Here is a 24,574-nt window from a genome sequence, read left to right on the forward strand (position 1 = left end):
GTTATTGCAATGTCAGACATTTGAACACATAAGTAAAGAAATCCAGAGTTACAGTTCAACAACTGTTGCCTACCTTCACAACTGTAATTTAACTCAAGCACATAAAGGAATCAAGATCAGGAAAAGACCTTCATTTTTTCTGCAGCAGACTAAATCTTCAAAAGCAGTTGATGCATACACCACAACTTGCACAAATACATTTGAATAATTCAAATACACGTATTTACGCTGAAAAATTAAGGACCATGCTATTCTAATATGTATTGTTGGAGAAAGAAGAGCAAAAGACAAGATACAGAATGCACATTTATCGGGTGCAAATAACAGTCTCGTGCTGAAGTATCAGAGATATAGATTTAGTTTCTCCTACTCAAAGAAGCAATTTCACAAGAGCAGAAGGATTTCTGCCTCTGTCCTTCCTGGCCTTTCTCCTTTTTTGTGAATGCAAGGCTGTGGCTCTTAGGCAGCAGCACACAGCACAGTGACTATCACAAATACTCTATCACTTCTGGGTTTTCCATAGGATATATTAAGAATGGGCAGATTGCCAATATGAAGAATGGCAGAAATCAAAAACAGACTCCAATTACAAAGCCTGTCATCTTCAGTTGGTTTTAATCAGAAGCAGCCTTTAAAGAACACCACAATGTCCTAAGTCAACCCCGTTCTCATGTTCATGATCATCATAGAGCCCCTCATGCAAAGGGGTAGTCATAGATATTCTGGCGACTGGGACCATAAAGCGATGTACAGATAAGATTATGTTCTCAGAAGCAATCTACTTCCATTTTTTAAAGGTAAAGATTGCCATTATTTATATAGAAACAGCACTGTGACACCCACAGTGAAAGGTACTGTACAAACATGGAGCAAGATATGGTCCCTGGCACCAAGAAGTGTGCAATAAGCTGCATTTCCTCAGAGAGGGACAAGAAGCACTTAAGAGTTACGTTGACCATTACCTACTGGCTGTGACCTGCCATCTCCTGCCAGGTGTGACCACAAGGAGCAAGTTCTGCCACCAATAATTCACTGCCCCCAAGCTGGCCAGATGGGACCTATCAACTGTATCCCCAAAACAACACTAAATGTTTTGAGATAATTTTTATTTCTGTTTCAAGTACTCATTATGATATTACCCCAGTGAGTTGCCTCCATGCTTCTGTGAGCTTTATTCTAGGAACCTGGTGAAAGAAACAATGTAGCAATTAGAAATTTGCTAAAATGTCAGAACTAGGCTGTGCACTAAAATCAGGCAGTCTCCTAAACTGTTTAGAGTGTCTGAGCATATGCATCAATATTACTATTAGACAAGTTCCCACAAAGATTAAAACGCTCTCTGTAACATGACAGAAATCAGGAATGAAAGAGACTTATCCACTCATCTTCAATACACACCTACAAATGTAGTACCGTGCCCTAATTCTGAAAGTCCCAAGGAAGGAGTTTCCACTTGAAAGACTATGCCAGAGTACGATCTCCTCATTTTGCAAATACTCTTGGAGCATTAGCTAGTTTAAGAAGAAACAAGCTTCCCACACCAGGATTTAGCTGTCTTTGCCATCTCAAGGTTGTCATCTGTTTCTCTCTTCAATGGAAATCTTGCGAGAGCTTAAAATGTGTTCCTTACACGACAATACAAATGTCACTACCCTCATCACAATCCTGGCCAACAGATCACTCTTGAACAGTGGTGCTCCACCTTTTTGCCTCATGGACCAGATGGGCAGTGCCTGATTCAGCCAGGTAGAGGGCACAGGCATGGCCTGGCCCCAATCTAGCAGCATGGGACTTAGTAATTAGGCAGTGGGGGAGGCGGAAGCATTAATTGTCACCGCTCCCCCTGCCACCAAATTTCTGAACTTGTAGGGACCCTACAGGCTCACAGGCCAGGGGTTGAGCACCCTGGCTCTACTATACTCTAAGCTCGATGCTCAGCTACACTGAAATGATTTTCTTGTGACATTCAATAGAATCAATTATTCATTTTTGGATAGAAAAGATAGTTGGAGTGGCTCATGGAGCTCATACCTTCCAGATCTGAATGCACCACCACAGATGGTAGCTTTCACTGAAGATGAACAAAAATCTTTCTATCCTTTCCTCACAAAGCAAATGAAATAGAAGGAGGGACAGATCAGTAGAGATCCCCCTTCCAATTGCAGGAAAAAGGCAGCTGGAGAATAGAGAAAGGGACAGAATGCCTCTCAAATCCCACTCTAGTCTCTGGGAGGAAGAAGAGGCAAGTTTCAAATGTATGCACTCACTAGTCAGCAGCTAGCACAAATTCCTCACAAGGGTCCAGGGATAGGATCTTCACTTTCCTAGTAGCAACCTGGATAGCCATGAGGTGAGATGCAGTCTTTGCATCCACCACCCCATAAAGAAACAGAGACCTCCCTGCTCATTAGCTTCATTTTACTCACATTTAGATCTTTCTTCTTATACATAAGTCACAGGTTTTACACCTGTATTGCGAGAGACTTGACAGAGCAGTCAAGTCTCAAATGACATCAAGACCCTTGCTTCAAACTCACTAACATCAGAATACCTTCAAAGAGAGCAGGAATGACCCCAAATCATCAATAATTCCTTGAGGATTAAAATTTCCAGAGTTATATTAGAAAGGATTAAATAACAATAAAATCCAGAAGTTTGGAAGGAATATACATCCTCATGCACCAGGATTCCAGCTTGCTTCTTCTAAGTATCAGGGATTACAAGAACTTTCCCCTTGGGCAAGTTATTCCAAAATTGCTTACATCATGGTTTCTTTCTTATTTCTCTGGAACATTTGGTTCTAGCCACCGGCTGGTATGGGATAGTGAATAGCTAAACCCCTGGTGCAATGTGGCATGGTAATTTCTATCTGCCTACAAGGTGAATGCTCAAAGGCTAAGGGAACAAATAAAAAATAAAATTAATTATGCACACAGATAAGCCAAAGAATAACCTCTAAATGTAATGATAAATTTGGTGTTAGTCACATCTTGCCTTATTGCAGGATTCTCTCAATATTTTATTACCTTATGAGGGAAGTATCTTACGGATACTTGTGGCCAGTTGGATTAATAACAGAGCTGGTACAATGCCAACGTCATCTTACAAGCAGCAGTTCTCACACACTGAATGAAGAATAGCACTGCATGCCAACAATCCCGAGGCACTTGTGTTCTTAGCTTTCATTGGAAATCCCAGATTCACAAATTAAGTGTTTTCCCATTGGGCACTGGCTGTACTGTTATACTTAAGTTCAAATAAGTTTAAAACAGTACAAGAACCTTCATTTTTGAGGTTTAAAGCAGATTGCTTGCTACACCCAAATAGAGGGTGAAACTTTTCCTGGCACTGCAAAATTAGAGGTTCCAAGATTAAAGCACAAGGGAGATGTCACCCAGAGACCGACTGTAATCATACCAACTCTTCACTACCAAAAGCAATGCTGTTCCCAGAATAGCTGCCAAAATCCCTGTACCTGGGGGTATCAATAGGCAGTTGACTTTACAGGTACGAACAGTTTGCAGATATAACAATCCAGGACTGGCAGATGATAGAAGAACAGATTTCAGAAACAAACCACTGATGTCAAAATTTAGACTCCGGGAATTTAAAGGCAATCCTTACCTTTATAAAATGTGGACTTTACCTCAGATTATACATTGGAGGCATTTTTAGAGCCAATAAAAGGTGGAACACTTAATGAGTTAATTACTAGCTTCAGATGGAGCCCAATCAGTTTGTGAAATGGTCTATATGACAGAGTTGGCTCAAAAGGCCTGGACTTAATGACTAAGGAGAATGGGTTGAAGACTGATTTTCCAAGATTTCCATGCAAGAACATTTCAACACTCAAAGGTTCTCCATCTACAGAAGCCAGCTGAAAGACTTCAGTGCCCTGCAAGGCTGCTCCAGGCCATAGTTAGAACTGTTGGAAACATGAAAAGTGGAGAGCTCTACTGATATCAAAAGGAAGGACGTCTGCAAAGGGAAAGTCGAAAAGGACCTAGAAATCTCAGCACTACGTTGTCAAAGCTGGGATGTCAGTGTTAAAACAAGTTCATAGTGAGGAGACTCAAGACCCTGGTAATGTGTCAAGGATTCTGGATCCTCGGCACTGAATGAGGCTGACCCAGAGGGCTCCAGGCACCTCAGTGGTATTTAAACACTGCCCAATCAGGTTGACTGGGTTGGTGGAGCCTATCAGAAGGGACATGAGACAGACCTGTCACTCCAGTGGGACAGCTAGATGATGTCAGTGTTCAATGGATATAATTTCTCTTTTCACTCTTCAGAATGAAGAAATCTGTACTATGTAAAAAGCAGAAAGCCTTTGAAAGACAGAATCAAAATAAAATCAGGAGGAAAAAGCTCAGGGCACTGCACGTGTTCTGAGCTTGCTGCACTTTTGGGGCTACAGAAGGAAAAAAAGGGTAATTGGGACCTGACTGCTTATGCCAACAGAATCCTCCATGGATTCGCCAGCAGACCCTCCCTATTAAGCAAAAATCCTCAGCTAGGTGCTGGCAGTGCTACAGCCTACAAATGGAAATATTCAGAAGGCACTTGAAGAATTTTCATTTATGGAAAAAAACTGCTTCAAGGACTCATTAAAAATATATTAAACTAATGAAATTTTTAACAATGATGTTTTACTTGTAAATTGTCAGAAAATTTCTAAATAAATATCTTTTGGAGAGGGGACACTGTATTTTCCATATGTAAAGAGGTAATGAATACCTTCTGTGACAGCAAAACTAAGCTCAGCCTTAATTATGAAGCCACATCAATGCAGTTAACAAACAAGATTTCTCATCACTTCTGGAATCAAAAGAATCTAACTTGGGAAGTATTTAACTGATTCTTACATTTTTTCTAGAAAAATTGATGCATTAGCTTGTGGTTTTTTTAAGAAAAAGAAAATTTATCCTGAATTTTTTTCCTATCCAGTTGTCTGGATTTGCACTATTTATTATCATGCTTTTTTCCTGGTGGAACTTTCCTGGCAAACTTAATTCCCAAGAAGCCTGGTTAGCGTAGAAAGGGACTGTAGGTGTAGGTGTTTCCCCTGCGAGATTTTATCTCCCCCCGTGGGTAGTCCTAGAACATCTGCTGCACCTAGTTTATTTAGTTTTGACAGGATAAGGCATTAGTTTGTTGTACAAAAAAGAAACAAAAATTCCATTTTTCTTCAGATAAAAAATTACAGCAATCCATTCAAGAAATGAAGTGGGTTCTTTCAAGCTACTTTAAACAACAGAATCAAGTTAAGACTGACCTGCAGGGATGTAGAACCCTTTTCATTACAATGATCTAGGATAATCCAAGTTCTCTAATCTTTTCATATTAGCTTGAGTGAAGGGGATCTTAAGAAAATAAGCCTCTCGTTGCTTTGCCTTTTAAAGAGAGATTTTAAATGCAAAAAATATCTAGAATGTGCCAATGTTAGTGTGCTCTGCATACAGTACTGAATTCCTGCATCTTTAAAGTGTTTTTCAGTTTGTATGTAGTGTGGGCCCAAGTATGAATGTTTCATGGAATGTCAGGGTACAAGCTGGCAGATAGCAATTTAGGCTGAAGGAAGAATTTGTAAAAGACTAATGTTAATACACTTAGTTTGACCCACTACATTTCATGCAGTGGTAGACAATGGAGGATATGCTGTTTATTAATTATCAGCAGTACAATTTTTAACTTCAATACAAGTTTTCCTGACGTGTATGGAATAAACTGATGGGTGGATCAGAGAAAGTGTCAGAATCTGCCAAAAGTCTTACCCTCCGTATATTGGAATACATATTCATTTCTATATAGGATTTTGTTGAACAATTTTGTACAAAAGCTGTTGACAAGTGTTGATAAACTGTTTGTCTGTATATAGCCATTTACAGCCAGTAAACTCTGTCTGTTCTGCAGGAGCTTTGGGTAGGAGGCATTATTAACAGGTATTCAACATTCTTGTTTGATGATGGACTAAATTACATCATATACAGTAATCAATATTTATAAACATTTTTAAAACTGTGACATTTGTATCTTTCTTCTCAGTTTGAAGTTGGATTGAGGGTACACAATAGAGTCTACTGACATGTTGAATGCAGCTGCATCAGTATAAGTGATGGTTCTAGCATATTCCTAATGCGTAAGCCAAAATTATGATTTTTCTTTTTAAATACCTAAATTTATTTGGAACCAACAGAACACCAGGTGAGGAAATCCTTGCTCTGACAGAAAAAAAATGAGATGAGTAAGTTCCCATCTATCCCTCTGAAAAAACAGTGTCCAGAAACTAGATATGCATATCTTAGTCCTGAAAATGATCTTGGCATCATGGTGCACATGTGCTGGACCAGAACCGGGGAAAAGGAGCAGAATAAGAGCTGTTTATTATCAGGCAGATGGATCTAAGAGAAGTGCCTTCTATAGAAGACCTGTGAAACTACAGAAGTTAGCTGGAAGCAAAAGGGATGGGGCACCTATTTTTGGATCCTGCAGTCTGAAAGAAATGTACTCTAATGACAGCTAGAAATTAGCATGTTCATAGCACTAGTGTCAGAACCAAGATTTTAACACCATTTTTGACTGTAGCCCCCAGATTTTAATAGCTCTTAACTTTCTCAATGTTCCCTTCTTTCTTGAATCTTATTGTTCTTGGTGTCTGCCCATTGGTGATTTAAGTTGGAAGACAATCTGTTTGAACAATTTATTTAAGCAAATACAAAAAATACATCCATTTTATAATCGTCCCCTGAAGTAAAATAAAACCCACTTTGATATTAAGGAAGAGAAACAACATTAGATATGAAAATAATAATAATAATAATAATGACATTGCACATGACTAATCATTCACTTTTTCATGAGCACATTATGAAATTTTTGTTAGACTTTTAACTTGATATGACTGGATAGAGCACTACTGACTTGCATCAAGTATAACTCTAAAACTCCGCAAGCAGCCCTTTGATTTTGTTGCCCTAAATGTAGTTAAGAGGAAATTAAAAGCCAAAATTTAGTCTAATGAAACATTAAGGTTGCAAATTTGAATAATAAAAAATGTTAAGAAATATAAATGTTAAAGATCCTTACTTAATCTTAACATTAACTAGCCCTCTTTGTGCATTAGTTTTAATTACTAGCAGAATATTAAATTTACTGTATTCTAAGCATGTATCATCTGGGTAAGAAAACCTTAAGTACTTAATTTTATGCTTTAAATTCATAATCTTATTATGTTTTTATATATGTATAGCATTAGCACTATGGGTGTTTATAAACATGCTCTGGGAGGCAGGGGGCACTTTAATTAGCACAGCTCCAAGAGCCATGCTAATAAAAAGCACCCGTAGTGTCACATGAATCAGTGTCCCCATGCTGAAAAATGGCTGTGGGCCCTCTGAACTAAAGCTGGTCAAACGAGCTTTAGTTTAAAGTGCCCCACCACTATTTTTCAGGTTGGAAATGTTGATACACATGATGCTGGAGTCTGCTAGACCGTAGTAATTTCCACGCTTCAGCAGACTTGACTGAGTCAGCTCTGATGCACTGGAATTACAGCTCATCGGAGCAGCCTCCCTGCATGCATGTAAGTGCCCTACGATTCCATACTTGAGTATGCAAAAAGCAATCCAGCTCATATCTTTGGGTCTAATCCTCTACTGTTTTCTCAAAGTCCTCTCTTAGGCTGAATATTTTCATGCTTAGCCACTACCCAAAGGAAAATACATGTAAAATATTAGATCAAGAAGATTTTATGGGGCTGTGAAATACTTATGATAGGTGGCCTTTTTTTAATAGCACCCCAATTTTTTTGTCCTCATGTAACTGATGAAATGGCACACAGGGATGAGACCACACTCTGCGCATGAAGTCCTACATAAGGGAAGGTGTATGTGACATGCTGAACATACTTGGCTAAGAAACAAAAAGTAAACAGAATTTCTCTTTGGAAATGGCAACTTTCTTAGATGCAGTTCACTATGACAGAGGTCAAGAGCCTTACATGGGGCATGCAGATAGCCCATCTTTTTGGATACCATTGGGCCAACGGTACTATTCTGACTAGACAAGTGCTGGATAGAATCATAAACTGAACTATCTCTCGCAAAGAAACCAATACACTTGGTATTTTTGGGTACCTGGAAAGCAAGAGGGTTTGGTGATGGAAAGCAAATCTGGAGCTGATTGTACTCTTCAAAAAGGAAAGAGCACCAACTGAAATAAGAAATGACCAAAGAGCTCTTCAAAAAGAAAAGAAGAGAGTGCTACAGGCACGGATACCAAAATCAGCAAAATTTAGTATGAGCCAGTTCCACAACAGGCCAAGAGTGAAACAAGTCTCTGTGTGAGCCCTTGAAATACGAGATTTCTGCACCTTTGTTTGGGATGTAGCATATCTTCCATTTGCAACCAATCTGTAAGCAGAAGATGGTGACAACTCTCAGACTGTATCACCAAAGTACATGGATATCTAGTTGTTCTGTCTGCTCTGCTGAGTCCATTAGAAAACAATTTGGACTACATTCTGCTCTTCATAAAGATCTACAGTAAGTCCATTAAAATCTCGATTTATATCAAAGTGGATTCTGGATGTCTCTATTCAAAAGCAGCCACTTCGACTTGTAAACATAAAACTTTTTAAGAACTGCTCTAACATAGGATTGGAAGGGCATTTCCTAAGCCATCAAGCCCAGGTCCCTGCATTCATAGGCACGCATTAACTGAAGGAATTCTCTAAACTGCTGCTTCAAACCCTGTCCCACAACTATGAGGAAAAACATCCCAAACACGAGGAACATCCTATACACAGCATGTCATAGGTAAAACAGAGGAGATGAGGGCATAGCCAATGCCCTGCCACTGTAGTGACAGAGTAAGTAGTTGGTTAATATACACTCAGAAGATCCTAAGAAAAAGCAATTTGCCTCGAATTACTGAGGAAGGGAAAACACAAAAGGTCTATGACAATATGATCTCAGGGGGAAAAAATATCCTTCCCAATCCCAAATTTGGCACTTGGTATGACCCCAAGTAGAAGAGCAAGACCCTTTAGCCAGGAACCTCAGGGTTTGATTAGTAGTGGATGGGGCATCAGAACACAATGATGCCATCTTGTAAATTTTACACTGAATGAAAGAGTTGGGGACCTGTCTACAGAAGCTGTTACTAGAGAACCCAACTGAGATTGGGCTCTGGTACACAAACATACAGAGGTCATTCCTGCCCCAAAGAGCTTGTTATCTACTACAAGGCATAACAGTGACTTTGTAATATACTACATGGAGCTCATCAAAACTCGTCTCTTATACAAGCGCTGACAGACATCTATTATTTGTCAACTTTTACTTGATACTGGGTGCATCTACATGTGTTATTAATGCAACACAAACTCCGGCACTGTTTGAGCTTGAGTCAACTGCTCCCAGGTGCAGCGATTACACATGTGCCCGGGACAGCAGCAACTTAAGATGGGGGTGGAGCAGCTCTGGGCTGGCAGGGAGCATGGGGAGGGGAGAGGGATGGGGAGTCAGCCCCGGGTTCCTGGTGGTGGTGGCACTGGGCAGTGGAGGGGCTGGCAGGAGCTGGGGTCTGGTCCCCGGCTGGCTAGGCTGACTGAGCACAATTTACACCCAGCAGTCACCATCTACATGTGCATTTGACTGCACTTAATGACTCCACCATAAAACAGTACTGTCCCCAAGAATACTATCTTATGGCGGAGTTAATTAGTTTACTGCACCCTAATACTAGTGCATGTGTAGACTGTAGGCACTTTACTGTGGAGCTAGCCAGCCTACTCCACAGTAAAGGGCACATGTAGATGCATCCACTGAGACTAGAACTCATGTTTCTGGGCTTACAATTTAGCACACATTTTATTGTATGCAGGCTTCTCCTCCCCAAAACGAAGAGATAGGTATTGCTTTATGAGGTTGGGGAAATGTTATTAGACCAGTTCAGATATTTGCACACTAAGATGACACCAGGAAGTATGGGGCTATATGAAAATCAGAATGCTGCTATGGAAGCTTTTAGAGATCTCGGAGAATCTGGTAGTGCAAAATGTGTGCGACTAAAAAGCAGAAATCTTATATATATTTAGTCACACACACACACATATATATATATTAGTGTGGCTAGAAAGCAGGAATCATATATATATTAGTATCTCTGGCAGAACATATATTAGTATATATTATATAGATATCTACAGGTATCTATAGATATATATGAGATACAGAACATGCGTCTCATGTCAAACTTCTCTGGTTTGCTATACAGTAACAATAGATCAAATACTGGTTTTGATGTTCAAATAGCTTACAAACTCAAGGCCTGAAGATATACTGTTAGGATGTTAGGAATAGAAAATGCTCACCTTTTCACATGCATGCCAGGGAGGAGGGGAGAATGGAGGCAAAGGAAGTTCAAACATTAACATGCAGGCCAAGAAACACAGTTTACCCTTAAAAAAAACAACTTATGATTTTCCAACATCTGACCCAGGACTTTTACAAGCTCCCAGGTGCTCCCACTGCAATGTGTGGGGCTGCTGTTTCGGCAATGGCAACAAGCCAGCTCTTTAAAATGTACATATTCTGTTATTTTGCAAGTTGCCAACAATTCCATGTGGAATGCAAGCAACAGAAGGGCAATGGAAATTTTAAACAGCTGGTAACTCAACTAAATACAAATGGAATTTCTGTGGACAAAGAAAAGACATTTCCCTAGCCCAAGACTTTCTCCTTGGCAAATTGCAAAGACCTGCTGCAAACACTGGAGATGCGAGAGCTTTCCCTACAAAGTTGCAAGTGTCTTGTATAATATTAAGTAATCTATACACAGAGATCAGTATACCAATGCCATCTATGATAAAAAGGTCTCAAACAAAGGATTGTTCAATAACATTTTCCCTTAACCATAATTGTTTAAAGTGATAATAGTTAAACAAGGCATCTGTTCCTACATTAATGCTGTTGGCTTTGACACCCAAAATTCATTCAATTCCTCTCTCTTGGCAGAACCTGGAAATTATGGTCCTTGATTTGAAGCAAAGACAGTGGCCTGGGAGGAGTTCCCTCAAAGATTAAGTTTATATCTCAAAATACAAAGAATAGCATAAGCCTTTTAACAGACCAAACCAAGATAATGAACCACAATTACCAAACACTTTCCCCCTCAAAGGAGTTTTCACACTGCCCTCCAAGTTGGCAGTTCCCCACACAAACCCTTTTTGGTTTTTTTTAAACCAAGTTGTAGTCAGGCTAATGCGCGTTAACTATTCTACCCTGCCTATAGCCCTTACTTGCCCAGGGAGTAATGTCAGAACTTCCTGCTCCAGTCTTCTGCCAAAAAACACTTCCTTGGACTCAAAGGGAATGTGGGGGAGGGCATACCCATGCACAGATTTATCTACCATACTGATAATGCAGCAAGGAAGCAGAAAAACCACCACTCACAACCAAATCCTACTACGGTGGGTGGCTAATGTTATTTTCCTCTGTTAAGAGTGAGCACTGCACTCAAATCCCTCCTAAACACTCTTTGTGCTCAATTTGATGACGCAAATGACAACTGGCTCCAAAGAGTCACCATGAAGAATAATCAAGTAGTTTAAAAAAGAATAGAAATAAAGGAAAAAGAGCCTTCCACAGAGTAGAGTAGGACATCTTTTCCAACCTCACTGCAGAATGAGAGATGCTTTCCCGTGGTTATTCAAGCTGGTACTGGGGACACACTGGCTAAAGGAGGGAGGCATTCTTATCACCATTTTAAGAGGTGTATGGATGCCTGGACTTGTGAAAGAAGTAAGAAGTCTACATAAGGTGAGAGAAAACAACAGCTCACTGCACCATAAGCGAGTGGCAGGGGGGGCACATGCCCCCCAAGATTGGCTCCTGACTTGGCACCACTCAGGATGGGACAGTTTTTTTGCTGCGCGGGCCAGCAACGTGTTGCAGGGGGGAGGCACTAAGCCGCGGCACAGAAGTATGAATGGATATGGGGCTTTTGGCCCGTCCCTGGGCCTGCCCACAAATTGTGCCCCCCCCAGACTCAGGAGGCACTAGTCACCCCTGCTCTGCACACTTCAAATACTCAGGAATTTAGGAGCAAGAAGATGAACCACGTCCAGAGAATCAGTGAATGAGGAAATCATACAAATGGGTAGAGCTATTCAGTGAAGTAAAAATAGCAAAGGCAAAGCTAAACAATAAGGAAATCTGTAATATAAAGGGAGTAAAGATCCAAACTGGGTCAACAGAGGGTAGGACTAGAGCAGCAAGCAAAACAAAAATAGCAAGGAAGGAAAGATAAATATGAAGTTCTTAAAATATATAAGCAGCAAACAGACTGACAAGGAAACAAGCAGGGCCATTGAGAAGGAAAAGGAAAAAAAGCCCTGGCAAAGGAGGCCAGTATGGCTCTGGGCTTCAATTTATCCACAAGTGGAAGGCAGGAAGGCACAGAGAGAAAATGAGAGCGCTGAGGACCTTCATCACAGTAGCAAGGAGGAAGAGGAAGGAGCAAAGTTCTTCAGAAAATTATAACCATGTGAATTTAGCAACAGCTCTGCCAGTTCCAGAGTTAATATACAGTTGAAAAGAAAGAGGACATGCACTAGGACTGTTTCTGAGGGATTGTCCAATCTAGGCATCACCCACCGGTTTTCTATCACATTTGTATGGGGAGTTTCAATGAACCTACCTCAATTTCCCTTTCACTCCACCGGTTGCCATATTCCCATGTGCTAGTTTGATCGCAGCTCCAGGCAGGCCACTAATATTCTCCCCTCCCTTGGGGCAGCAATGAGTCTCTTAAGGAAACGGTTATACTCTGAGGGTCAACAGTCTCAGGTCCCAGTCTCAGGTTTTGGACACTTGGATCTAGAGCTTTCAAACCCCTTTGGCTGGCATGTGTAGGAGAATTGGAGACTCCCAACTCCTCTGGGCTCCTGTCCAGAGACCCTGCACAAAGCAAGCAGAGTGGCTCTTCCCAATCCCTTGCCTGCCTTGTTCTTTCCTTCCTTTTTCCTGTTACCCTCTCTACTGGCTGCCTGAGTGGCTCCCCTCAGGCGTGGTGCTGACGAAAGGTCCTTTCAGTCACTCACCCTCTCTGAGCCTTTACTTCTTCTTTTCAAGACCTATAGCCTTCTTCTGGTCTGTCCATCTCTTGCAGGGCCAGCCATCGGCCCCAGCTGAGGAGTCAGTTCATTAATGGCTCTGACAGTACAGGGTATACACTCACCATAACAGAAACAAAATACTTGTATGAAACACTCCAGTTTTTCCTGCACGTTTTGCGCTCCACTCCTCTCCTCAGGTATCTGGTACTCTGAACATGCAGGTGGTCTTCCCTATACAAGATGCAATGGGACCATCCTAAACACTGAAGAAACTCAGTATGTTTTAAACATCTGCATTATGTAGCTGAATAACTAAACCTGTCTCATTGGAAAGAAAAGGAAACAACAACAAGGCCCAACGACTCTCTTCAGCAAGAACAGAAATAAGAGGCAGGGGTCTCACTAACGGCAAACAGGGAAGCATCAGGGACAACAGAGCACCAACTGAAATAAGAAATGACCAAAGAGCTTGATTTTCACTGTGAAAGGTACAGGAAGAAACCTACCTGATAATGTACTACAAAGCACTGCTCTGTGAAGTAAAAAGGAAGGACATGACTGAGAAGCTTAAACCAGGGCCCAGAGTATTACTACTAGCTTTAGCCATTCAAATATCCTCAAAAAAAGCCTAAAAAAAGTTTTTTTTAAAACTTCTCATTTTATTTTAGATGATACATTTTGCATGCTGTTTAGTTAGCCTTCTGTTTTTTGCATCTTAGGATGAATTTGCATCACGTGTCCAAGCTGTTTTCTACAACTATTGGGTCTACCAACTTACCTTTTCATTTTCATTTGTTAACAAAAACTGGGATTCTCACCTAATCACATGCCTCCAGAAGCTGTGGCTTTAAGACAGACATGAAATAACACAAGGCTCTTGATAAAATTGCGAGACGTGGCAACACCAAATACATTTCCAGATAGGAAAAGTAGCTTAGAAATTACAAGTTTATTTATCCTGTACACTACTATGGTAATGGGTCTGAAAAGAAAAGGTATGACTTTGGAGACTGAAGATGGCTAAGTTAGTGGATGTTTCTTGGAGTTATATGACATGACCTTGTTTCTGTTCTGTTCTTGTTTCCCTGTGCTGTGCTGGCGTTAGGATGGTGACAGGCAACCCCCAACACATGCAGGCAAACAGTGCGTGCAGCTGTTATGTAGCGAGATAGCTGAGCATACTGCTAGCTATTCAAGATTTTTTTCTGTCGGGAAAAGTCCCACTCACCACAGATGTAAAGGAGAGTTTTACCCTGTGAAAAATGGATTTGTGGAGACGAAGGAATCAATAGCCTCCTGACAGATCTGCTTCTCATCAGAGTAAACTACCCACCCTGTGACCAGACTGCTGCTGGTACCCAAGTTAGTTGAGACCTCGCTCAGGTCTGACAACACTGCACTGCAGTCACTTGGTATAAATATGCCCTCAGCTACAAATGTCTGTATGGTACGGATGCAACCTCAACCCCACAGGAGAGCACCGAAAAAGGCATGCGAGAAAGAAGCATCTCAGGAAACACTGAGGTGACACCATTCCATTTTGACCTCGCTCCCCGTACACAAAACCACTCAAAGCTGTGTCTGTGGGTTTTATAATCAAAAGGTACAAGGTGAAAGCACCCCAAGGGCCAATGATTCCCAAGCAGGAAAGCACTGGAATAGGTCAAAGGCATTAAGCTGCAGTTCATAGAACTAAGTTAACATTATGTCAGGGGAAGCCAGCAGGAGAGAAATAGGAGCACTAGGGGAACAAAGGTGATGAGGGAATTAATGGGGTATGCTCCATCAGCTTTTACATATATACCATAAACAGCAAAGCACCTTCCTGGCATTGCTCTAATGAGTCTCACACCAAGGAAGTTTTTCTCATTAGCTTAGTGGAAGCTGCCCTCCTGTGGTAATCTATGGAAAAGTGCGATGTGACAGGAGTTACCAAACAGGAACAGCCAAAGAAACACAAGAGAGATCGAACAAATACAGGAATTGGCATGCTCAAACTAGCAGGCAGAGGCAGGCAGGGCCACGAGCTGCTGAGATTACAGGTGCTCAGAAAGTATGCCTCGGGACCTCTGATGAAAGTACATAGGTCACCCCCTTCTGTCCCTTCCCAACACAACCCAACTCACCTGCTGTGTTTTTAAAACATCTTGGCTACTAAAACAGAGAACAGTGCGGTGCTAGACCCCTCCACATCTCTCCTCTGATCTGCGTATGTATCTGACATTTCATTGAGCACCTTGGCATACAGACCCCAGGCAACAGGAGGACAGTCATAAGCTAGATCTAAATTCAGCAATGCCAATGTTGCAGTGAGAGTCAGGAAATATCACAAATAAGCCTATCTGTATCACTCAACAGACAATGAAAAAGAGATGTGGTTCACCAGGTGAGGGGTGAAACACCTACCCACAAGCACACCCACAAACATTGTACTGTGCTTCAGTACACCTCTGAGCCCCAATCCCCCCTCACACACATACAGTGAAGTTAGTACTTACTGCCTTGTGAGGCTCCTTCACCTGAGGCAGCTTCAGTGTCTGCAAAGAGAAAGAGCTGCACTTAGATTTGACAGCAGATTCTGTCAAATGTTTGACAGCACACAGCTTCTGCAACTGCCTTACTGGGGGGGCTGTAGTGTTGCAAATCCTGGCTCCTCAGTCCCTTCTTCTCCAGTCAGCTCCCTCCATCTCCACAATATTCATTCCATAGCTGTGTGCTGGCCCCTTTCTCTATTGCACACACACCATGTGGAAAATTCACAAGAGTGCAGACTCTGCATGGGCTGCTGCTGCTCCGAACCAGCTTATTTCAGCAGAAAGAAGGCCCTGGAGGTGCCCAGCTCCTGCAGAGGGAGGAGCACCTGGTGAATTTGCAGGGCTCCTTTTGAAGGCAGGATCTGCGTCAGATTATAACCTGCTGAGAATGGCTCGGCTGGTGTTATCAGGAGCTTGAGGTACGGGTCAAGATCAGGCCCCTTTAATGATTTTCTTTTGTACTGAAGCTGTGTTGGAGCTCTTCAATTCCGGTGCATTCGTTTTTTGTTTGGTTTTTTCAATTACATATATATCCAAAGCAATGACATTTGGTTCCTAAGCTCAAAACTGGGTTGCTTTTTACATAGAAACATTACAACCAAGTGTCGCCTACACCAGCACAGCAACAAAAGGCTGTAGCTTAGAATCAAACAAGGACCTGAGCCAGGAGTCCACAGCATGGTGTGTTTGGTGACAGGGATTTCCTGGATCCCATGCCCAGGGCTGGCTGCTGCTCAAGTTGTCCCATACCCCTGTGCACTACGAATACAATATGACCAGAGTGCTCCAACTGAAGTCATTTTAGATCAAATAGGAATGAGCTGCCTGCAGCTCATTTTCTGTGAGGGCCCCCACAGCTATCCTCCAGTGGAAAGTGCAAAATCTCTTTCTTTTTCCTTTTTTTTTTTGAGCAGGCACTTAAAACAGTGAAGCAGATGGACAGGAAGCTGAACATCCTTGACAGTTTGTGGTTCAGATGGGTGGCTAAGTTCAGAGAGGTATATTCAATAGTTCAAGTGTTATTAACTGAATATGCAAATATAAATATAACATTTTTCTATTGAATGTTTCTTGAAATAACTAATGTGCCTAGATTCTTGGCAACTACAATAAGCATGGAAATATAAACAGAACATAATGCCTGCCCAATATCACTCCCCTGGGGGAGAGAGGGTAGAGCACCATGGCATGGTGTCACTTTTCTGTGTACTCTTTGCTTTCCCATTCACAGAGCTAGGTCCAATATAAGGAATAGGTGATCACAGGGGGTGAGGCCTCAACAAAAAATGGTACAAAAAGCCACTGTAGTTCTTCCTCTGACTGACCAGCACTACATTGCAGTTTTCATTTCTGGGTTCTCGGGGATCACTCGTGGGAAGATAGGAGAGACAGCCCTGACCACAGCAGAGCATGTGACCAGAAATAACAAACACCAATGATCATATTACAAGCCCTACATGAGTACAATGAGATAAAGCTGCAAGCTGGGAAAAAATTCCCAGTAAAAATTCAGAAAATGTAAACATTTTAACTTCAGAGCCATGTTAAACTGCATACCCTATGTACCAAACTGTATTTTAATAACCACATTTTAATAAAAGTTATTCCAGATGTTCCACAAGGGCAAGCTAATGTTACTATGAAAATCACAGCAGTTTCATTTCATCGCTTTTTCATTTTTAAATTTGCAACCTTAAATTATTAATGCAAGTTTTTGCATTTAGTTTCCCTGCTTCTAACAAAAATACATATACAAATATATGGTTATGGACCTTGGAAATTTTGCAATTCTGAATTACTAGTCTGAATGTCTTTCATGCGTGTGTGCGTGCGTCCATGAGAGAGAGAGAGAGAGAGAGAGAGAGAGTCTATGTACATATGTATTTATCTATAATGATACTAATACTAAAAAGTAACAATGCCATGTGCATCTCAGGATTTTTGCACATCTTCATAAACTGAAGCCCCAGATCAGAATCACAGAATCTACAGAATGACTGAATCATAAAACTGTATTTCTGGACAGCTGTTATAGATTTGAAATGGCACTACTCTCTCACTAAAGTGAAAAAAACCTAGTGGTGGCTCAATGGAATGCTTTACCGTTAAATGCTGCACAGGTAACAGCATACACAAACCATCAATACTTTATACTTAAGTGTGGACAAATGTTATTTTTAATCCTTTATTATCCTGCTTTAAAATAGTTCCTTCAAATTTAATGTGTCAAAATTCAGTTTTTAAGTTCATCCTTTTCTGAGCTGCACATGTGCAGACATGTTGCAAGAAAGTATATTGACCCTGCTTGGCTAAATCAAGAATGGTTTCACAACCAAAAACCAAAACAACCCAACCCTGAGTCATCTTTCCGACAAAGTTACATACGTAAGTGAAAGTAAAGTGATCAGAATGGAAATTAGTTTATACCCTAAAGGTAACTTAAGTCAGTACAATAACCATGGCTCTATATTCCACGTAAGCTATATTGCAGAATGGTAAACCTGTCTTTTTCAGCACTCTCAAAAATGCTGGGGCTCTGATGGTGCAGTACAGCAGGGCAAATGTGCCCATCACCAAGCCTTAAATTTTTTAACCTTATCTGTGTCAATATATTTTATTCAGCTATGAAAATGTACCGCATGTGCTTGATAAGTGGTTTTTCAAAAGCAGATAATTTGGTAAAATAAAAACCAATTTCCTTTGGTACCAGAAATACCATTTCTTTTCAATAAGAGTTATCTTCCCATCAAATTTCAACTTTCTATCCCCAGTCACTTCAGAACCATAGCTATTCTAAAATTATTTCCACAATACATATGTGAAGGGAAAAAAATGCCTCCAACCCCCATACCTCCATGTTTGAAAAGTTGAACTGGTTATCCTCCTATTATCAATCTTTTCACTATAAACAAACAGAATTGGACAGAGACCAATCCAGGAAATTTTAACCCCAAATTTGAAAGTACTGCAAAGTTCTGAGAGAATCAAAAAAGAGGATGTCATTAGAAACCTACACTCAGTTTTATTAATATTATGAGTAGTAGCATTATATCTGATCCTCAGCTGATGTATCCATACTGAATTAAAATGGCAGTCAATCTGAAAGTGAGGTTCCTTACTGAGCCTTGCTTACTGAATAATATAATATAATAACCTACCAAAATCGCGAATTCACAATTTTTGTGGAAACCGTGAAGTCAGTAGGTCTCCCATGAAAAAATGCAGGGATTGCAAAAAAGCAGGGGGGGGGGGGGAAGGCGCGGAGGAAGGGAGGGGAATAAAAAGCTTTAAACAGAAAACAGAAGGAAGCCCTGAAGTAGGGAGGGAAGGAGAGGGGGGACCTACTGAGAACCCCCACGCCTCTGATTGACCAAGAGGCCCCACAAGTCCCAGAGATTGTCAGATGGCCAATCTTCATTTGTGGTGGGCCCACCGCATCCTGCTGTGAAAATGGAGACCGGTGCTGCACTCAGACCACAAAATCGGGGAGCAGCTGCCCTGAATTCAGTAGGTCCCTTGTAATAAGCTACATTAAAACTACAGTTATGCCCTACACGGAAAGACTCCTTTGTTATTCTGTCAGAACTACTAGAGTTAACGTTAAGACTTGCTTTATAAACTTCTGTTTTGCCTTGCTCCAAACATTCTGAAAATGTCTTCTGGACAAAAATTTTCCATGCCTAGTCTCAGTCTAAAGGTTTATTATTTTAAAATCCTCTGAAAGCCTAGTAAAATGGCCTCTCTCCACCTTCTCTTCAATAAATGATAAATGCTTTCCTACTCACATCACTAAAATATGACTGAACCATTTAATGTCAAATGTTCAGATGCTAATTCCCCCAAGTATTAGGTCCTTTCATTGTTTAAAAAACATGAATTTACAAAAAACAGTGATACCAAAAACATTCTGACATGCACGCACATGCATGCGCAGCATTCATTTTTGCTAATGTTGGTATCCTAGATAACAGCTATTCTCATAGCTAGGCAATGCAGCACTTGGGTCTCATGCACTACATTCTGAGTTCCTTATGTCCCAGCAGGGTTTAACATTGCTCAAGAGGAGGAGAAGGAAGGTCACTGGCTCTTGCATAGTTCCTAAACTCTTCACAAAGGAGTCTTTCAGCTCCTCTATCTTAAATGATATTTTCCTTTGATTGTTTGTTTGCTTTAAAAAGAAAATGGTACTTATTTTTATTATTTTTTAACAAATTAAAAAATACATGCTTTTATTGAAAAGCAGGGAAGAGGGTGCTGCTCCTCTGAAGGTAAACTTACACTGGATTTCCATGCTAGAGCTTCAGATTTCTAGGACAAATCAGGCTAAACATTTTAAGATATTTTGCTGTCTGAAGCACTAGTTGACTGTGAGCTCACTCCACCACTTTACACCCATTTCACTTCCTTTGACCTTCCAACCAACCCTGAACAACACAGGAAGACCATGTCTGTTTGAGTCAATACACCAGAAAAATACCAAGTTTGCCAAAAGGAAACAAACCATTCTTGAAAGTGAACAAACATCCAGCCTAAAAAAACATGTTTCTACAAAACCAAAATCTCCCTAACCTCTGCTAAGTTGGGAGGAGGTGGAGATGAATGAAGACAAAAAATTCCATGAGATGCCTCTGAACACCAAGAAAATAGGAAAGCAGTCTTCTGTTCTGGAGGACTGACATAAAAGATCAAAACCCCCATACAGGCCACAGGTGTTGCAGTATGACTACTTACAGTGTAAGCCAAAACTGCAAGAAATATAGGGATAAAATAATTCCCACACAGCAAAAACAATAAATAAGCAAGCCTCAAAGGGATGTGTCCTCTAGAAAATAAAATAAAACAAAACAGAACATCCACCATTATAAGAAACGTTCCAAAAGTAACAACAAAAAAATCAGATGGGCACGAGAATATGATTTGTCCATTCCTTGTCTCAGGGCAGAATCTTCGCCACCAAGTGGTGGCATCCCTCACTGGAGGGGAGTTGTGGCAGTAACAGTCCTTTGGATAGTGAAGTGCACCATATGGATGACTTCATTTTACCTGAATTGAAGCACGTCTGAGGTGGATTTACAATCCGGTAAGGCTCAGTCAGTGATAAAAGAACTTAATGACCTGGTGTCAAAAGAAACCAAGGCCATTTTTGGTAGCTTTGGACCATTCCAGGTTAAAAAAGAAAAAGGGGCTTCTTAATAAACAATTAATCTGGCCACTTCTCCACAGGAGCATCCCAGGAAGAAAGCATCCTGAAGAGGTGGGCAAGAAACCAATTCCAAGGGAGCTGTGCATCCTTTGAAATGAGCTGATGTACTGGGGCCACATAACCTGAAGTTATCAAAACTATAAAGACAGACAGGCAAATATCAACTGACTGGAGGTTCACTGAACCCAAAGAAAGGGCACATGACACCCTAGCTGAATTATGGTAGTTGAGTGCACAAAGGAGATGGGAAGGACTTCAGCAGCCAAAGCTGCAAGAGCTTTGAATTTAAGATCCCATGGCAGAGATTGAAGATTGTGAATTTAAGCACTCAGTGAAGAAATGCAAAGTTAGGGTTGTATCTATAGCCTTCAATCTGCCCCATATACAAAGCACATGGTCATTTATTACAAATCATTTGGAGATGAAAAGACAAAAATAAGTGTTCCCAGGGGCTTAGGGATAACAACTAGGGATAACTCCTACTGACTTCAGGGAATGAAGTGTATCAGGATTTCATTTTAAGTACTTAATTGGTTAATTGGTTGTTTTTACTGTGAGATGTAACATACTGTACCTGACTGCTATATTAAGATAGTGCCTGTGGACTCCAACTGAGAGTAGGGTCTCAGCAAGAAACCGTCCATATTAAAAAAGCAAAATATTTCTTGAAAGAGTTAATGTTGCAACGTAACTGCATACTTTGTACTGGTCAGCAACTAACACCATTCAATACTGTACTTCTTTATGCTGTTATGCTTCAATTATAGCATGGTGTTAATCTGTAGCACTGCTCAAATAAAAGGTTTTCATGAATTTTCTTGGTATTCACAAAATTGTATCAAATATTAGAAAATGCTGTGCATATTTACAGTTGGAGAAAAAATTGTATAATATAACAGTACTTTTTGTGAAATAGTATGCTTTAATTACACGGTCACATATAATATACTTTCAAAATGGCATTTAAAGATATATATTAACCCTTAATTCATGCGTATGCTAATTTCTGCAAGTTTAAACTTGTAATGTTAATATTACATTAATGCCTACTATGTTTTATGCTGGTATTTTCACAGCAGCCCTGGAGAGTTAAATATCTCCTATCCTTAGACTCTAAAAATTCCAGCCGTAGTCGTTATATTGAAGAATGCACTGGCTAGTATTCTTATTTAGATTGAGGCAGCTTCAATACGTCTACAACTTTCAGGGCACGTCTACATGTCACCATGCTTTAGTACTTCTTTTTGGAAATACTAAAGCACGGTGCAGTATGGGCAATTACTGTGTCATGCGTGCAGTGCATGGTTATATTTTGCCACTACATTGCCAGAGTGGGGCGCTATACTGGGGGAGTACATGTAGACCCACATGATCATTACGTCACTGTAGCGTGCCACGTGGTGATGTAGCATGTCACTACATCGTCATAGGGCAATGTGTAGATGTGCCCTCAGAGATTTACTTTACTGCTCATCTCAAAAATGGAAGATAATAAATGCAGTTCCACATGTGATGTGCTAATTTCAAAAGTCTCTAATACTTATTTCATTATCATATTTCTTCAAAAAAAGACACATCTGCATTTTGACCAACTCAAGTGTGTAGCTACAGAAAAAAGTAGTAGCAGAGCAATGCCTTTCCCTAACCCTACATTCTGTTGCTTCTGATTTGTGACTAAGCATGAGAAATTTCATACCAACAGTTCATTTAGAAAGCTACAGTTAAAAATGGGATTCTAAACTTGAAGTGTCCTTTGAACTTTTGATACATCAATGGTATGGAGATACTACAATAAGCTATAGAAAAATGAGATAACGGATATAGAAGGTAATGCCTCTAAGCATTTAGGTAACTGCTACCATCACCGTCTTAAATGTTTAATTCCCACAGAATTCCCCTCCAGGACAAGATTCAACAGCTCTGAATAATTTGTTAACAGCCCACCAATATCCACAGACAGGAAATTTGCTCAAACCATTTTTGTGGGCCTGTCATGTAACAACTGATTTCTAACACAACAGAGACGGAAATTTAAAAAAAAAAGGATGGCTGGGCAGGAAGCTGGGGAGCAGAGCAGATCGCTTACTACTGCTACGGCAATTGGACTGCTGACACAGACAGATCTGTGCCAAGAAAGGCAGCTTCTCATGTGGAATGCTACATCCGACTGGAATGATCCCAGCATATAACACTGCACCCAGTTACAGCCACAGGAAGAGGCCCATGAAGAAAATTTCAGATATCTTATTTAATTTTGCTAAATGCAATCAGTTTATGGTGCTGTCCGAAAGAATGCAGCTGGAGCACAGATCCCGCTGAGTCTGACAACAACAGCAGAGGGCAATCCTAACACAGGGCCATGTGGCAGACTGATAGCATTGACAAGCAGTAGCAGCAGAGGAGCCACTCAGGCCTTCCCAAATATGTCTCCTGAGCATGAATGTTAATGTAGAATTCCCAAAGGTTTGAGCAGGAGAGAGAGATACCTCTATGCGCTCGCACATGGGTCTGGAAACAGTTGTAATACTTGTATTTCTTCCCACATATTCCACATTCATAAGACCCTGAAAAACAGGACAGAAAAGTGTATATCACCATATTAGAACAGCAACAGATGGCACCATTATACAGAGACAACCACAAACTGGGCAGAGAAGAGTACAACTTACAGCAAGGGAATATTTGGAAGATTCATGGGAATTATGGCAGGAATCTATACCCCATTGGCCAAGTCTGGATTCTGTGTTCTGACTCATGTAAGAGTACTTCACATATGTTGCTGATCTTCCATGTTCAGTACATCTTTGGAACCTTATTAATAATGTGAAAGAACCACTCTCAAAATAGTCTGAATTATGTTTTGATAATAATAGTAGCTAAAATTCTAGAGGCCAAAGTTAACCTTGAATTAGTTCCTGGTAGATGGGGGAAAAAGTGTGCAACCTTAAATAATGGCAACATATAATTATGTCTTGGCAAGTAGCGTTCAAAATATCTCAAAAAATGTAATAACCAAACAAAAAGATATGGTAAATATACATCAAGAGAAAATGAGAAAGATAAAAATTGAACTTTTGCTCTTTATAAGTAAAATCACATGATAATTGTATTCCTTCCTCTCAATTTGTATAGCTAACCTGTTGTTTATAAAGTCAACAGACAGAAGTGAAGCTGAGAGAACAAGTCATAAAGATGAAATTACTCAATGAATTTAGCCTCTCCTGTTCACGGGATGTTCATGAGCAGACAGAAACTTGCTCATATCTGTTATAGTTCTTTGATGCTATCTTTAGCTCCAAGAATTGGTTGTCAGTCGTTTTTACAAGTACACATAATTCATTATTTGTATTGCACTGGTTAGCTACAACTGGCCAGATAACACTTGAGGTACTGTTTCTGCCTTCCAGACAAGGAATATGGCAGGAAGGGTAGAAAGTTGCTTTGCAAAAGTTAAAATTTGATTTCTGCAAAAGCTTGGGCATATGACTTTGAAAGTCCCATTTCCCAACCATGCAAACTGTGGACGTGGCCAGAGTAAGTTGCAGACCATTTTAACACAAATTCAGGCTACAGGCTGTTTTATTCACCCAATTCTAATCAAAACTGATGTCTCTCAAGGAACAAATCTCAACTGGTTGTTTTTATTTCTTTATGGTTATAACCTTTCTTTCTCATTTCATGTCCTCTCCCTTGGGAGAAAATGACTGTCCCCTTTGT

At 40.5% G+C, this 24,574-nt stretch overlaps 1 protein-coding gene across 19 annotated transcripts in view; it reads right to left on the reverse strand.

Annotated features, from left to right (window-relative positions):
• The window catches only part of ZNF618 (zinc finger protein 618), a 275,207-nt gene that overhangs the window by 64,152 nt on the left and 186,481 nt on the right, over positions 1-24,574 (reverse strand). For 16 of the 19 annotated variants that reach the window (XM_019475707.2, XM_019475706.2, XM_014602704.3 and 13 more), the window contains 2 exons: positions 23,344-23,421; positions 15,619-15,657 (listed from right to left, as the gene is read on the reverse strand). In XM_019475707.2, coding sequence (XP_019331252.1) covers positions 15,619-15,657; positions 23,344-23,421 — 117 coding nt within the window. Of the gene's footprint in view, positions 1-1,139; positions 1,185-15,618; positions 15,658-23,343; positions 23,422-24,574 lie in introns of those variants that run through there. The other 3 variants (XM_014602702.3, XM_059715449.1, XM_059715450.1) reach the window with 2 other exon arrangements.

Source organism: Alligator mississippiensis, chromosome 12 (assembly GCF_030867095.1).
Source record: "Alligator mississippiensis isolate rAllMis1 chromosome 12, rAllMis1, whole genome shotgun sequence".
NCBI lineage: Eukaryota > Metazoa > Chordata > Crocodylia > Alligatoridae > Alligator > Alligator mississippiensis.